Consider the following 17,309-nt stretch of genomic DNA (forward strand, 5'->3'; position numbering starts at 1 on the left):
AGAGAAAGAGGGAGTTTGGTAAACTCTTAGTTTCTTTACTTTGTGTCTCATTTTTCCTTTTTTTCCTCCTAGGGATTTACTCAAATTTCCAAGACCTATGACCTCCTTTATGGCCAGAATTTCCTGAAAAATCCATTGTGATGCTTCCATTATGATGCATAGACTGGGGCATTTTGGAGCTGTCTGGTGGAAACTTGCTTTCAGATACTAAGGGTTGTCTGTTGACTCAGGATAAGTACCCCATTTGTCTGGACATCATGAATTTTTCAACTTGTAAATATCCTTCTGAAAAGGTGAGTGGTGTGGAGATTTTAATGGATGCTTATTCTGCCCTATGACCCTTAATTCTATTTCCATTGAGTTTAGAACATTTTTCTTATGGCCTTGTCATAAACTGACCACCACATTGGAACCTTCCTGACTGGCCCAGTCTGATTATTTCTGTTGAGCTATGACTACTGTGATTTGTTGCTGTCTTTTGTACTTGGATTTTTAGATCCCTGGCACATAGCCATATTTCTTTAGAGCTTGCCATAAAAGCTAACAGGGATAGATTGAAAATTAATCATTCTTTTAAAGCTTCCATTCTGAGGTGGCTAACCCATGTTATGATGGTGTTATTAGCACAAGGTGCAATTGCTGAAAGAGAAGCAGATATTCTAATTGTGTGATATTTGTGAACCATCCTTTTAATCAGGGATCTTTGAGTTAGATTTAAAGCCAGGCCAAGGGACAGACTGCCATTGATAGAAAACTCTCACTGGGGAGGTGGGGGAAAGAAAGGGGAGGGAAGGAGACTATTCTAACATATAACATGTAACAATAAATGCCTCACTTCTGAGATCCTGAAAGAAGTCACATGTGACTTCAGGGCACTGAAGATGCAATTTTAAAAATCTTTCTTGAATGGTAGAGTACCTGCTTTTGCTGCCCAAGTTTTTTGTTTTCATGCAACCATTATGGCAGTAGGAGCCTAGCTGGCATATTAAGTTTAGCTGGGGAGATTTCATACCTGTTGATCAGAGAGGCATATTTATTTTCAGTAGTGAAAGAGAGAGAGACAGACAGAGAGAGAGAGACAGACAGAGAGAGAGAGAGAGAGAGAGAGAGGGAGGGAGGGAGGGAGGGAGGGAGAAAACACTGTAAGATATTGTATACTTGGCTGCCTGACCTTGGGGAATAGTACCACAGAAACAGAGATTTTTAGTCCATCTCTGAGGTCCCCATACTCAGAATGGAAAGAACTAAACTAAATGGACAGTACCATCTCCAATTTTTTTAGAAGAGCTCCAGGGCTCAAGAGTTTTTAAAACTGCAAATCATTTGCATGGTTTTACTTAAGGAATTACAGTGCTCAGCAGTCTTTTAGAAGTGATATACCAAGTTTGTGACTGGGGTTTGGGAGGTTGTGGATCTAGGGCAGCATTGATGTTGAACTTGGACCACCTCTTATGGAGGAGGTAGGATAATAGCTGGTTACTCTCCTAGGCAGCAAGGTGGCAAGTGTCAGCTGGCCCATGTGCAATAGGCAGCATGCCATCCTGGCACATATGGCTTAGACTGCCAACACTTGGTGTAATTCATGAGGCCCTAACCCTCCAGATACATAAAGCAAACTTAAAATACCCTAAAGCAAAGGTATTCAAACTCAGAATCAGAGACATTTTCCACTATTGTACTACTCAAGATTCAGGTGTTACAAAGGTGGTCCTGTATTATCAAAGACTATGCCATAATAGCATAAATCTAAGAGGTCCTACCAATATTCCAAGGCTTCTAGATAGACCTGGAGAGAAGCTTCATGCCTGTCATCTGATGATAATTCCAGTGAAGCTGGAGAGTCTCATGACCAGGTTAACTGCAGGATGATGATTTTTTTAGTCCCAGGAAATCTTAAAGACAGCCTATTAAGTCATACAGGGGGTGAAATCTGTGTTAGTGAATCTACTATCCACATTGATAAAATGACAAAGCCAAGTATTAGAGGCTTCACATGCGCAAAACACAATAAGAGATTAAAAAACCAATCCATTTAGTCACATTTCAGATTGAAAGACAATGCACTATAGAGAGAGATACATTCAGCCCCAATTAGAGTTGGTTATAGAGGGAATTATTTGGGGGATGTGTGCTCAGCTCACCAAATCAACAAACATTTATAAAATACCTACTATGTGCCATGTGCTATGCTAGGCATTAGAGTAAAAGAAAAAGAAACAATCTCTACTTTAAAAGAGTTTTCATTCTAACAGGGCAGATGAGATATGCATATATAAATAAATAACAAATATAATAGCTACAGAATAAATCCAACACAATACAAAGTAGATAATTATAAGATCGAAAAAGAGGAAATTGACTTTTGGGAGAAAAGGAAATACTTTATGTAGGAGATGATGCTTGAAGTGGGTCTTGAAAGAAAAGAGGGATTCTATAGAGTATATGCCTGAAATGAGAGATGACCAAAGCAAAGACATGGAGATAGGAGATGGAGTATGACATGGAGTATGACATGTGAGGAAAAGTAAAAGCTAGTTTGGCTATACTGTAGAGTCCAGGAAAAATAATAATGTAGAATAAGTTCAAAAAATAGGTTCTACTTGTGAAAAGGCTTTAAAAGCCAAATTAAGGCATTTATATTTAGTCCTACAGATAACAGAGAACTATTCAAGTTTATTGAATAAGAGAATGACATGGTCAGATTTATGCTTAAGGAAAAAATCACTTTGTTATCCAGGTGGAGATTGAGTTGGAGTGGGGAGGGAGAAAGGCAGGGAGACCTATTAGGAGGGTATTAGAGTGAGGCCTAAACTAAGGTGATGATTGTGTGAAGAGAGGGGCTCAGATGCAAGAGATATTGTAGATTAATGGCAAGATTTGGCAACTAATTAAATATGTGGGGTAAAGGAGAATTAAAAGTTGAAAACAATGCCAAGTTTACACATCTGAGAGGCTGAAAGAATGGTGTTGGATGCTGGAATGTCCCCCTCTCCATCTCCACCTAGTGGCTTCCCTGGCTTCCTTTGAGTTTCAAATAAAAAAAACATCTTTTATTCCTCTGCATAAGTTGGGGAGAGGGGAAGGTGTCCATTACTGTAGAACTTTACACATAATGTCAGATTTTTCCCCCTATGCATTGATTGGATTTTGCAGAATTTATTTTCTCTTCTTTTTCTTAAAAAAAAAAGTTTTAAGGGATGGCTTTCTGGAAGGAGGAAAGGATACAGGGCAAATTGTAGATGATGTACAAATAAAAGATATAAATAAAAATCTATTTAAAAATATATTGTGGAGTTTCAGTTGCTTGATTGAGTCAAAACCCAGTTTTTCCAACAGTTGAGGAAAAGAGGAAGTGGAGGCAATGAGTATGGATAGTTTTTTCTAAGGAGTTTGACTGAAAAAGGAAAGAGAGTCATAGGATAATAGCTGGAGGAGATAATTGAGTTTATCTTTTGCCCAGCAGCAGGGGCTTGGGAGGAATGAAATAAATGTGGTCAGCTCCTGACTTTGCTTTTCAAACCTGGAAGGTGCCTCTAAATTTAGGTTCTTTCTGGCAATAACTTCCATTAACCAATATAATACAGAAACTAAATAAAGGAGATAATGCAATCTTCTGAATGATCTAGGAAGAACCCTGAAAGAGGGGATTTAAAAATAAAAATACGTACTCAACCAAATTTCTATAATTCCTAATGGTAATGTGTCTGTGCCTTCCTCCTATTCCCCTCTTCCCTCTCACCAGCCAGAGTCCTATAGACATATCCTAGTCCTTTAAAAGAATCTTTGTTCTTATTTTCTACAGTCCACCAGAAACGACTCCATACATCACATGAGCCACTCTAAGATGCGACCAGAGTTGCCGCCTCTGCCTCCATCTGCCAATGAAGAACCGTCTGACCTCTACAAGGTCTGCTGTAGAAATGCTGCTTCCCGGCTCCCCCTCCCCCCGCTAAGAGTTATGAGATGATGTGCTGAGACCCAGAGGTTATTCTTAATCTTTTGAGGCATCAGGCTAGTCCCTGCAACAAAGGTCATACACATCATGTACACACACACTTACTTATCAGTGCTATTTTAAGAGGTAATGATGGTTGTCTGAACAGCTTTGTTGTCAATTCAGAAGTGACATCCATGGATACTGGTCAGATGATCAAAAATTTCTATTTCATTCAATTGGATAAATATTTGTTAAATGCCTGCTATGGATCAGCTACCGTGCTAGGTACTGGGTGGGAATAGAAAAGCAATAAACAGTCCCTGCTCTAAAATAATTTAGATTCAAACAGGACCAACCATTCAACTCATAAATTCAACATCCCACCTTCTTATGATTCTACCTGAAATTATATTTTAACTAGTCCACTTTCTTTAATTTTTTTTTCATTTGGAACTTTTGGGTGAGGCACTTGGGGACTGGAGACATTGACCAATATACTTGTTCTGATATATCTAATTAAGACCAGATCTATTTGCACTATAAAATATACTATAGTAATAACACCCTTATTTACATGGTTCTTGACTTTGCAAGCTCTTTCTCAACTAATTTCAATTTTATTTACACAGTATCCTTTTGATAGGTAGGTAATTTGTCAAGGTAAGTAATGCTTCTGACCCCTGATCTAGCACTCTTTCCCCTTACCCTACTAGAAAGATGGAGTTGATATTTCCTGTGAGCAAAATGATTCATACAAGAGGTGCTTAGCTTCAGTATTTGATACATTGAGACCTGCTGTGGACCTTGCTGAACAGATTAGTTTGCAGTACAAAAAGAAAGTCAAAGAAAGGACATGAATGTTTGGAGAAAGGATAACAGATGGACAACCAGAGTGTTGTCATGTTTTCTATTAATGGATGAATGAATGAATGAATGAATGAATGAATGAATGAAAAGAAGCATTTATTAAATGCTTTCTATGTACAAAGCACTATGCTAAGCACTAGGGATTTAAAATAGAATAAGTTAGATAGTCTGTACTCTCAAGGATATCATATAATATGTAAAGCGCAATATAAACATGAGTTGTTACTATTATATTTCTTCTGGCTTTCTCCAAATCTAGACAGTCATGTCACACAGCTTTTATCCTCCCTTGATGCAAAGGACGTCATGGACTAAGGCTGTACCATTCAAGGACCAAATTCACTATCGTGGTCCCAGTGATTCCATTGCTAACAACTATTCCATGATGGCTCGAGACCTGAAATTGAGGGACCTGCTGAAGATCTACCAGCCTGTTACAATCATCACCCCATTTGGAATGGGGTGTCGGAAAGCAAAAATGGGTATCTTTTAGCTTCAGAATAAAATTAGATGGTGCTAGTATTTTCATTAAAGGAGGGAGAGTGCAGGGAGAAAGCATGAGATGTCCTAGTATTGCACTCTTGTTAACAGCTGAAACTATCCTCTTTCCTTTGGGCTTACCCAAAGAGATTTTGCCTATCTGACATCCTCATTTCTCCTCCTAAAAATGCTCTGCCAACCATCCCACCTTCTTATGATTCTATCTGAAATTATATAATAACTAGTCTACTTCCTTTATTTTTTTTTTTCATTTTGAGCTTTGGGCCTTCTCTCCCAAAGTGTCATGGTTCCTATAGCTTTTGTATTACCCTATCACAGATTTAGCCACAGGTAAGTGATCTTCTGCCCCTTGATGTCCTCTGTCCCCAAGAAACAACTCCCTTCTTGGAAAGTATGGGGTTGAAATCACTTCCAGATCCTGCTAATCTAGATTCCCTTAGAAATTTCTTCTCCAAAAAGCTAAGTATGTGAGTAGGGGTGAATCAAAGTGTAATCTGTGGAGCTGAATGAAACTGGCCATGGGTTCCTCAGAGACACCAGAGTACATTGGAAAGATTACTGGATTTCCAGACAGAAAGCCCATATTTAAATCCTGCTTATAACCTGTATGACCTTGGGAGGTCTCTTAACCTCTCTTTGCCTCAGTTTCTTCACTTGAAAATGGAGTTGGACTAGACCTCTAACCTTACCTCTATCTCTATCTCTATGTTCCCATAACCTTCTCCCATGCCTGGAGTATTTGCTATAAATATAATCATTGGATATATGGTGGGGGTACTTTTAAGATGAATTTCTGGCAAAAAAAAATTCCTATCTAGGCAAACACTTTTTATAGAAGGGCAGCAATATATACATGTAGATGTAGATGTATGTATGCATGTATATATGTATATATGTGTGTGTGTGCATGTATGTGTGTGTGTGTGTGTGTGTGTGTGTGTGTGTATGCTAGAGGGGATAGAGTGTTGGACTTGGAGTCAAGAAGACCTGGGTTCAAATCCTCCTTCTGACACTGTGTGACCATGGGCAAATCACTAAGCCTCAGTTTCCCCATCTGTAAAATGAAAAGTTTGGGCTTGATGACCTCTAAAAATCCCTTCTGTCTCTAAATCTTGGATCCTATGATTAGAGATGTGATCTAGTATTTGCCAATTAGTGGGATTACTACTCAAGAAGAAAGAAAGGAATCTAGTCTCTCAGTATTGGCAATTCTCAATTATGTGAGGACTTACCCAGTTTGTGGGTTATCTTTATTTTTCTTACTGTTTTTTCCCCTGGGCCACTTTGTTGATTAGGGGTATGGAGAGGAAGGGAAAAGCAAATTGGGATTTCAGAGCAGTTTTGATGAAAGGTTCAGTAGAAGGAAGGAAAAAAAGTTAAAATCCAGGCTAAAATACATTTTATTTTGATTATTAATTTCTAATATCCTGATTTTCCTGTCCTTACTGATTCCCAATGATGGAAAGTCAGCTTTATTTACTTTTTAGTGGTTACAAAATTGAAAAACATACAGAGACATTTTTTAGTTGGCCTAGAAACATAAAATCCATCTGTTGACTTTTGATCCTAAATGAATTTCATAATTTATCATTTTAATTTCATAATAGTTATCTTCCAATTTGTTGTATTGCCTTTTTGTTAACTAGTTTATACCTTTTAGAATTAATAAATGTTTGTTTAAAAAAAACCCTACACATTCAGCTAAAATTGACCAGTGCTCTAGAAGTAATGAGACTCCTAATATTTTGAAATGATGTAAGAAAAGCAGGAAGTTACTCATTTTGCTTTAAAATTTCAAACACTTAAAATATGCGGTGTCAAATTAATATAACAATATTTGTTAAGTATTTAAGTACTTAGTACTTGCCTGATGAAAGATACAAAAGAAATATGAGAACCAGTCCCTTCCCTCGAGGAGTTTATAAGTTACTAGGGAGGAAAAAATATATACATTTAAAATAATAAGGTAACAATACAAGATAGATAGAATAGATACAATTCAAAACAATAAGGTACTATGTATACATATACACATATATACACATGCGTATTATATTTACTTATATACATGTATACTTGTGTGTATGTGTGTGTGTGTGTGTGTGTGTGTATGATTCATTGTGAGAAAAGAAAAGTATTCATGAGCTCTAGAGTAGTCAAAGGTAGCCTCTTGGAAGAGCTGGCACTTGGACTGGATTTTCAAAGTGTGGCTTCACCAACTGACCAACACACATTTATTAAGTACCTACTATGTGCTGGGCACTATGGTAGGTGCTGGAGATACAAGTACAGAGATCTCTGTTCTCAAGAAACTTACATTCTAATGGTAGGGACAAGTGTGTTGTGTAACTTTGCTAGGTTCTCAGGGTCAGTGCCCTTGAAGTCATGATGTTACCTTTCCCTGATGTGTCAACTTTGTCCCCAATGTATCTTTTGGCTCCTGATGCAAATACAATATCAGACATTGCTATGACCTTTAGTGGATACTGCTACCAATGAGACCTACAGGTCTTCCAACCATTTGAAGTAATACAAGTTATAACCTTATCAGTTCCATCTCTGTACACTCAGGTGCTTTTTCTTGTACGGCTCTTTTTTTTTTTTTTTTTTGGCTAGACAATGGGGTTAAGTGACTTGCCCAGGGTCACACAGCTAGTAAGTGTTATGTGTCTGAGGCCACATTTGAACTCAGGCCTTCCTGAATCCAGGGCTGTTGTTCTATCCACTGCGCCACCTAGCTGCCCCACAGGTGCTTTTTCTTAAGAGATCTTTGACCATGGCTCTAATTACAACTAGTTGCATCAATTGGTTGCATCATCTCCTAGTAGTCCAATCTCTCCAGCAACATGGATATTAGGGAAGAAGTAGAAGAAATTCACTTTCAGGGGCTTGGAATCCTCAGCCTTTTGGCTTGTAATGCCAAAATGGGAGTCCTCTCCCATTTTACTGACTAGCTCTAAACTAGGTTGCTGTTGTTATATGTAACCCAAGAGGCATGCCTTTATTTTCTGCAACCAATCACACCCAATTAAGGACTTAATCATACCTAACTTACTCTTTTTTTTAAAAAAACTAGTTTGCTTTTGCTTAATTAATTTAATCAAGATGTCTGGGCTATTGTAATTAATTGGGTTTGGGGTGAACCTTTACCTTTACACAAGGAAATGTACAAAAGTTGTTCTTAAAGCCAAGCAGAAAGATTTATATTTTACCCTAGAGGTGTTAGGGTAATTGAGCTTGAGTAGTGGAATGACATAGTCAGATCTGCTTTTAAGGAAAATCACTTTGGCAGTAGAGTGAAGGATGAGGATGTACTAGAGTGGAGAAGGAATTGAGATTTGGCATTCCAGGAGCAAGAGGTAAAAAATAATGTTATTTTCCTTAATCTTTCTGGGGAGAGTTAAGGGTTTCCCTTTTTCCTCTGCTGCAGCAAAAGTTAACTGTGGACTTAAAGACACTAGAAGGTTAGAGTTATGGCCTGGCCAAAGTTTGGGACAAGGTAAAATCAGCTTTGGGAGGAGTAGAAGTAAAGGTTCCGGCTCCAACTTGGAGACTGGAACAGAACACATGTGTGTCGGAACACTAGGGAAGTGCAGCTCAGGCCCTTAAAAAGAGCAATACATACAGTTCTAAATTCTCCTAAATCCAGCCCTGCTTCAGACAATCTACTAGCATTTATTAATTGCTAGACATTTAATTAAGTGCCAGGCACTGTGCCAAACAGTAGAGACACAAATAAAGGCAAAAAACAATACTCAAGAGCTCACAACTTAATGGGGGAGACAAAATAGAAACAACTTTGTACAAACAAGATATGTACAGGATCAATTGGGGATACTCTCAAAGGGAAAGCATTAAGGTAAACAAGGACTGGGAACGGCCTTTTGCAGGAAGTGGGACCTTAGCTGAGACTTGAAGGAAGATGGGGAAGCCAAGAGGTGGAGATTAGGGAGAAAATTCCACGCACTAGAGATAGCAATGGAATGTCTGTTTGAGAAACAGAATGGAGATGTGCCACAGGAGAGCAGATTAAATGGAGAAGAGTTAGGCGTAAGAAGTCTGAAGAAGATAGGAAGGGACCAGGTTATAAAGAACTGAAAAAACCATACAGAGGATTTTATATAACTGGATCTAGACAGTAATTCGAACCACTGGAGTTTATTGAATGGGAAAGGATTTGGGGGTGAGAGGTGGGAAACATTAATGACATGATCAGACCTGAACTTTAGGAAGATCAATTTGATAGCTAAAGAGGATGGATTGGAGTGCTTAGCTGTTCATTATAATTTCTCTTATTTATAGAGCATTTTGTAGTTTGCCAGTTTGTAATATACATATCATCTGATTCCATCAGTAGCCCGATGAGTTAGACATGGCAGGCATTGTTGTCTTTGGGTTACAGAGCAGGAAACTGTGGTGCAGGGAAATTGGGTAATGTGTTCAGCCAGGAAAGTGGTGGGCTTGGTACTAAAACTCACTTCTGTTGACTCTGAGTTTGGCTTCCTTACACACCACCACATCTTCTAATTAATCCCCAAATATCCTGTCTATCCTCCAGGACAGACTCTGGACATCATTTCACATTATGCTATCTTTCTTGTGATTTTTTTTTCTCCTGACTTGTGATTTCATTGTTTTAAGAAGCACTCAATAAAGAAACTCCCTTTAGTGGAGCATATCAGCACTAGGTTAAGTGGATTATCCAGGTTTACTTAGTAGGTGTGATAGCTGTCATCTCACTGGTAAAGGGAATTCTGAGGTTGAGGAACTTTTTCTATCTTTGTAGGCCATTACTTTATCCACAATTTAAGAGTTGCCTCTATCCAAGACAATTCCAAAGGACTCATGATGAAAAATGCTATCCACTGCCAGAGAAAGAACTGATGGCATCTGAATACAGATTGAAGCATATTATTTTTCACTTTCTTTTTTTTTTCATTTTTTTTTTGGTTTGAGTTCTCTTCCACAAAATGACTAATATGGAAATATATTTTACATGATTGTGCATGTACAACCTGTATCAGAGTGCTTACCATCTCAGGGAGCAGAGAGCAAGGAGAGAGAAGGATAGAATTTGAAACTTAAAACTTTAAAAAATAAATATTGAAAATTATTTTTACATTTAATTGGGGGAAAAAAGATAAAATATTATTTTACAAAAAGACACACCATTAAAAAAAGAATTGCCTTGAGCACTGAGAAGTTAATTGGCTTGCTAAGGTCCCAGCCAGTATGTATCAAAGATGGGACTGAAATCCAGACTTTCCTGACTCTCAGAACAGCTCTTTTTTCACTCAGTCATGCTACACCTCCTAATTGCTGGACATAGCATTGTCTGTGGGTCTGAAAATTCAGAAGAGAAGGAAGAAGTGATATGGCACTAAGTCACTTCATTGTCATTATTGCCTTTGTCATTTCCACTTTCAGCTTCAAGAGATGGGCCCAATGTGAAGAGACTCAAGTTTTCAACCAGAAGCAAAATTGATAATTTCAGGTAATCTACCACACTGAGCATTCCGTATGGGACAGGACTGATTTCAGGCTCATTTATAAAATAGGTGAAGTTTACCTTCCTGCTTTACCTTTTAGGAGGTCTCTTTCTCCCTCATCAGCCTCATAGCCATCATTATAGATATAGGTGATATAGTTACAGATGTAGATACAGATTTGACTGGATTTCATTGTGATTTCATTGGTACAGGGAATTCTCAATGAGGAAACTCGCGCTACCATGCATATTGGCATCCTCTCTGCAATTTATAGTCTTAGAAATTTTCCCAGGCTACCAAGAAGCTAAGTGATTTTTCCCAGGATCCCACAGCCAGTATATATCAGATATGGGACTTGATCTCAGGTCTTTCAGATTGAGAAGATAACTGTCCTCTAAGCCATACCACTTCCTGGTGGTGATGCAGGGTAGGATGTGGCAGTAATTGGCAAAGCAATAGAGTTAGAGTCAGAAGAGACTGGGGTTTGAATCCTGACTCTGATACTTCCTAACCAGTGGATTTTGTTCCCTAGAGTTGTGAACACTCTCTGAACTCCAGTTTCCCCATCTGTAACAAGACTCATGTAACATGACTGTAACATAACTCATGCTATATACTTTATAGAGTTGTGAGCACTTTGAAAATGTTAGAAAATGTTAGAAAGCTAAATAAATATGAACTATTCTCTGCGTATAATATATTCTTACCAGTGTTTCAAAGTAGTGGTTCTCAAACTTTTTGGTCTCAGGACCTCTTGACACTCTCAAAAATTTTTAAAGACTCTCCCTGCAAAATAATTTTTATTTATATGGGTTATATCTAAGGATATTTACTCTATTAGAAATTAAAATAGTATTACTAGGAAAATGATAATGACCTCTCAGATCCACTGAGAGAATATAGAGACTTCCCAAACCACAGTTTAATAACTGCTATTTTAAATTATGGAAATAAGCATAACCCACCCTTTAGCAAGCCTCAAATATCTAATACTTCACGTACTTCCAATTTTTCATTGTCATTATTCTGACAGTAGGAAGGAACTGACATATTCATATACATTAAGGCAAATAAATTATAGTTACATATACAGTTATTTGCATTATTTTATTAGAGAATAACATCAGAGAAATCCCATAGTAGTGGGATTTTAGTCCTCAAAGATGGGCAGGAAGAGGAAATTTTGGGGGAAAGTCAGGGCAGGAGGAGCAATGTCTCAAATCATGCTGGTGGCTGCTTATTCCTCCTGTCCATAAAGTTAACCCTGGCCAGGGTCCCTGGGTTTCAGACACTAGGCCATCTAGAAAGCAGAGATGAAGTGCTCCTTACATTGTCCACTGAAAAAGTTTATTTCCTTTTTCTATTTTTCTAGTAAGGCACTAGAATCTTCAGAGAGAGAGAATGAGGCACCCTTTCCAGCCAGGTAATTAGTATTCTCTATTATTCCCTAAGGGATAGAGCAAATGAGTTTCTTGGACTACAGTGGAAAGGATGCAGATTAGACATAATGAATGACTTTCTCGAGGTTTCAACCTCACTACACTTACCCAAGCCTGGCCTGATGTAGCCTTATGTATGCTACATGTATCTCCCTTCATGTAGGAAGATGATAGTAGCCACTCAAAGTATACACTTAATTATTTTCTAGTAGATTGATTTGCACTGACTCATCCACACTTTCTCACACAGTTCTCCTTAAAATCAACTACATTACATGCATTTGGGAAATAGATGGCTAGAGTTAGGAATTGCTGCCTGTTGATAACGGATAGAGGGAAATGAACTGGCTTAGTCTTATGACCTTAGCCTTATTGGTACATACCCTATGCAACTGAGCTAACAAGCCATTGACATGGATACCTAGTAGATGTTCAATGACATACAAGAATATACAACATAGGGAATAAATGTGGACAGAAATATTCTGTTAGAAGGTACAGAGCAGAGGCGGCCTGCATGATTTGTACAGAATTACCTTTGTCAGTCTGCAGAGGGTAGGATGTGATAACATAATATCTTGGTGTAAAAACAGATCATTTATGATGGAATACTATTGTACTATAAGAAATGATGAGCAGAATGCTCTCAGAAAAACCTGGAAAGACTTGGATGGGCTAATGCAGAGTGAAATGTACTATGTACAAAGTAACAGCAATATTGCAAGATGATCAGCTGTGAATGAGTAAGCTATTCTCCAAGACAACTCTGAAGGACTTATGATGAAAAATGCTATCCATCCCCAGAGAAAGTACTGATGGTATCTGAATACAGATTGAAGCATACTTTTTTCTTTTACTTTATTTTTCATGAGGATTTTTTGGTCTCTTTTCTTTCACGTGATTATTATGGATATGTTTTGCATGACTACATATGTATAACCTATTTCGAATTGCTTATCTTCTCAATGGGGGTTGGGGAGTGGGGAGTGCGGAGAAAGGAAGGGAGAGAATTTGGAACTCAAAGTTTTGAAAACAAATGTGAAGTGCAGTGGATAGAGCTCTCGCCTTGGAGTCAAGAGGACCTGAGTTCAAATCCAGTCTCAGACACTTGACTAGCAAGACTAGCTTAGTAACCATGGGCAAGTCACTTAACCCCAATTGCCTCACCAAAAAAAAAAAGTTAAAAATTGTTTTTACATGTAACTGGAGAAAAGTAAAATACTCAATTAAAAAAAAACAGATCACTAAGAGAGGATGTGTTTATTTCAGAGGCATACTACCCATTAAGACTTTGACTTCCATAAATTCGATGGTCTCAGGAATAGATATTTCTGATTTCCCTGGGAGCCGGCCAATGAGTCCAGAAGAACAGATTGATGTGATGATCCAAGAAGAAAAGGAAATGGCTAAAAAAGAACCTGAACCCTCAAAGTTAGACTTGGAGGTGGGCCCCATTTTGTTTGCTTTCCCTTCATTGATTATTATAACCCATTGTCCAAGAAGTGCTTCTTTGAATCCAACTAAAAACTTATTTGCTTTTGTTTCATACTCTTTGCTCTTAGTTGGTACTTTGCAGACAAGGAGAATGGCTGGTCAGCCTCTTCCTCAAGACAATAAGAAATAACTGCTCCCTTGACACTTAACTGGGGAGGCTAAGTGGTGCTATAAGGGCACTGAGTGCTGGGCCTGGAGTCAGGAAAATTCATCTTCCTGGTTTCAAATCTAGCCTCAGACACTTACTAGCTGTGTGACCCTGGGGAAGGAAAGGAAAGTCATAAAGGGGGAATGAAGTTAAAAGCAATGGAGTCTCAAGTCTAAGGGCAAATGTCCCTAGAAAGATTGTCAGTAGTTTCAGTTAAGTTATGCAGAGCAGTTTCAGTAAGTCCGTCTAATCACTAGTTTCCTTTTTAAAGCTGTTTTTGTTGTTGTTGTTTGGTTTTGTTGTTTTGTTTTCGGTAGAGATATTATTATTATGTGACTCATGGGATTCGGAAAGACATGATTGCCCAACAGGATGAGAATATACTTGAACGAATTCTAAAACTTATTCCATCGCACTTGATAAAGAGTCCCAACCTGGAGCCCTTATTAAGAAATCTTGTGGAGGAGAATGAACAAGACTACTACCACAGTCTCATGAAGGATATTGGTAAATCATAGGACACATAAGGTCATGGCTTGGTATATTCAATAGGAAGAAAATAAGCATTTATTAAGTGTTTACAGTGTGCCAGGCACTGTGCTAAGTGCCTTGACAAATATCATCTCATTTGATCCTCACAACAACTCTTCTAGATAGATGTTATTATCACCATTTTAGAGTTGAGGGATCTGAGGCAATTACAGGTTAAGTGACTTGCCAACTTAGGTCACCCAACTAGAAAGTATCTAAGGTTGGATTTGAACTCATGTCTTCTTGACTTCAGGCCCAGTGTTCTCTCCACTGAGCCATCTAAATATCTCTAGATCAGGTTGGGGAACCTGCAGCCTTGAGGCCACATTTGGCCTTCTATATCCTTAAGTATGGCCTTTTGACTGAATCCAAATTTTACAGAACAAATCCTTTTATTAAAATCTAGGTCTAAGTACTAGCTTTGCCATCTCTGTGACTTTAATGAAGTCATTTGACCTTTCTAGGCTGCAGTTTCCTCATCTGTCGAACAAGGGAGTTGGATTAGGGATCTACTCTAGCAAAGCATTTGATAAAATCTCTCATGCTGTTTTTGTGTAAATGATGAAAAGGAATGGGCTGGAGCAGTGATCCTCCAACTTTTTAATTTCAGGACTCCTAGACATGCTTAAAATTATCAAGAGCCCTTTGACACTCTTAAAATCATTGAGGACTCTAAGGAACTTTGGTTGATAAGGGTTATGTCTATTGATATTTACCATGTTAGAAGTGAAAGCTGATAAGTTTTTTAAAGACGTGTTTATTAATTTATTTAAAAATAATAATGGGGGCAGCTAGGTGGTACAGCGGCCCTGAATTCAGGAGGACCTGAGTTCAAATATGACCTCAGACACATAACACTCACTAGCTGTGTGACCCTGGGCAAGTCACTTAACCCCATTGCCTAGCAAAAAAATAAAAAATAAAAAAAATAATGAACCCATTACAACGCAAATACCATATATTTGTGAAAAAATAACTACATTTTCCAAGATAAAAACAATTTAGTGAGAAGAATGGCATTTTTTTTTTACATATTTTGGCAAATCTCTTCAATATCTGGCTTAAAAGAAGGCAGCTGGATTCTCATATCATTTTGTTGGGATATGTTGTTTTGATTGAAGTATAAGAAAAAAAAAATCCAGACTCACACAACCGTGTAGCTGGAAAAGAGAAGATTATTTTAATGGGCAAATAATGACTTAGTATTATTATGAAAATAGTTTTAACTTCAAGAACCTCCTGAAAGGGTCTCATGGACCCCCTAGTCATTTGCAAATCATACTTTGATAACCACTGGGCTAGAAGACAGTACAATTAAATGAATTCAGAACTGAGCTCAAAGACTAGTCATTAATATCTCAATGACAACTTGAAGGGAAGCCTCCAGTGAAGAGCCCCAAAGGATCTGTGCTTTGGTCCTATGCAGTTTAATATTTTTATATTATATTTAATAGTTTATTCCTTGGATAAAGCATAGAAGGTACATTTAACAAACTAACAGATGACACAAATCTGGAAAAAATAGCTAATACATTACAGAGTCAAGATTCTAAAAGCTCTTGGTAACATAGAGCAGTGGTCTCCAAAATGGAGACCAAGGTTATCTCTAGGCTGTGTGGCCTGACCCCAAAGAGTGTGTGATCAACTGAGAGGGTGAGATGATGGGTTGCATCCCACCCTTCCCATTCCAGGCAATCTTTAAACTTGTCTCCAACACAGAATACTGGGATTCCGACTCTGCCCTCCACCTCCCTTGTGTAAGCTCTCAACCTTACCTAGTGTTAGTCCCATAGAGCAGTTATAACCTAAACACCACCCAGGCATTAAGCACCCTGTTTTCCATATCACCTGGTAACTTAAGACGTTTCCTCTCAGAGAATGGCCTCTATAGCCCGTGCCTGGAATGCTTTCCCATTTCAACTCAACTCCTCTCAGTACTCAACTCAAGTATGACCTTCTACATGAGGCCTTTCCTCATTCTCCAGTTGTTAGAGGTCTCTCTCTATCAAAATCACTTTTTATCTACTTATCTATGTATATGTTGCTTCTACTGGGTAGACTATAAACTCCTTGACAGCAGGGAATGATTTTCTTTTATTCCTTTGTGTCACTAGTGCCTAGCACAATGCTTAGCACATAATAGGTATTTAATAAATGCTTGTCAAGTTGAATTGAAGAGCATAGCTTATTGAAAAATGAACAAATATATAGATAATAGATTTGAAGCTGGAAAGGAACCTCAAAGCCCATGTAGTCTGGCATCCTCATTTTTTTAGATGAGGAAACTATGGCTCTGAAACAAAAAATGACTTGTCCAAGGTAACAAGAGACAGAGGTAGGATTTGATCCCAGGTTGTCTGACTCTAGAACAGGCGTTCCTAATATTCTTTTGTGTCATGGACCCCTTTGGCAATCTAGTGAAGTCTATGAATCCCTTCTCAAAATAATGTTTTTAAATTCATAAATTAAAACACATAGGATTACAGATTACAGGGTGAGTAAGCAAGTAAACAGACATTTATATCAAATCTACTATGTGCCAGGCACTGCGATAAATGCTTTTAACAAATATTATCTCATTTAATCCTCTAATGACCTTCTGAGGTAGGTGTTATTATTATCCCCATTATAGCTTAAACTTAAAGCTTAAGCTATAAAATGTAGGTTGTCCCAAAAGTTTCAGTATAGTTTTAAGCCTTTATGGCTTAAAACTTAAGCCATAAAGGCTTAAAACTGTACCAAGACTTTTGGGGCATTTCGTATTGAAATAGTTATCAAAATATATATTTTTTAAAGTTCATGGATCCCAGATTTAGAATCCCTACTCTAGAGTCAGTGTCTTTCCATTCTACCATATTATTTCATATAAACTCCCCCCACCCTTCAATGTAGGCAAAATAGTA

The 17,309-nt window shown here is 37.9% G+C and overlaps 1 protein-coding gene across 1 annotated transcript in view; it reads left to right on the forward strand.

The window, feature by feature from the left end:
- The first annotated feature begins 257 nt into the window (after window positions 1–257).
- LOC114052003 (dynein heavy chain 3, axonemal-like) overlaps window positions 258–17,309 on the forward strand; it is a 176,229-nt gene continuing 159,177 nt past the window's right edge. Inside the window, exons 1-6 of the mRNA XM_027874411.1 lie at window positions 258–293; window positions 3,803–3,907; window positions 5,064–5,286; window positions 5,624–5,635; window positions 13,553–13,677; window positions 14,193–14,382. Coding sequence (XP_027730212.1) covers window positions 258–293; window positions 3,803–3,907; window positions 5,064–5,286; window positions 5,624–5,635; window positions 13,553–13,677; window positions 14,193–14,382 — 691 coding nt within the window. The remainder of the gene's footprint in view (window positions 294–3,802; window positions 3,908–5,063; window positions 5,287–5,623; window positions 5,636–13,552; window positions 13,678–14,192; window positions 14,383–17,309) is intronic.

This window comes from Vombatus ursinus, unplaced genomic scaffold (assembly GCF_900497805.2).
Source record: "Vombatus ursinus unplaced genomic scaffold, bare-nosed wombat genome assembly UNPS02014807.1, whole genome shotgun sequence".
NCBI lineage: Eukaryota > Metazoa > Chordata > Mammalia > Diprotodontia > Vombatidae > Vombatus > Vombatus ursinus.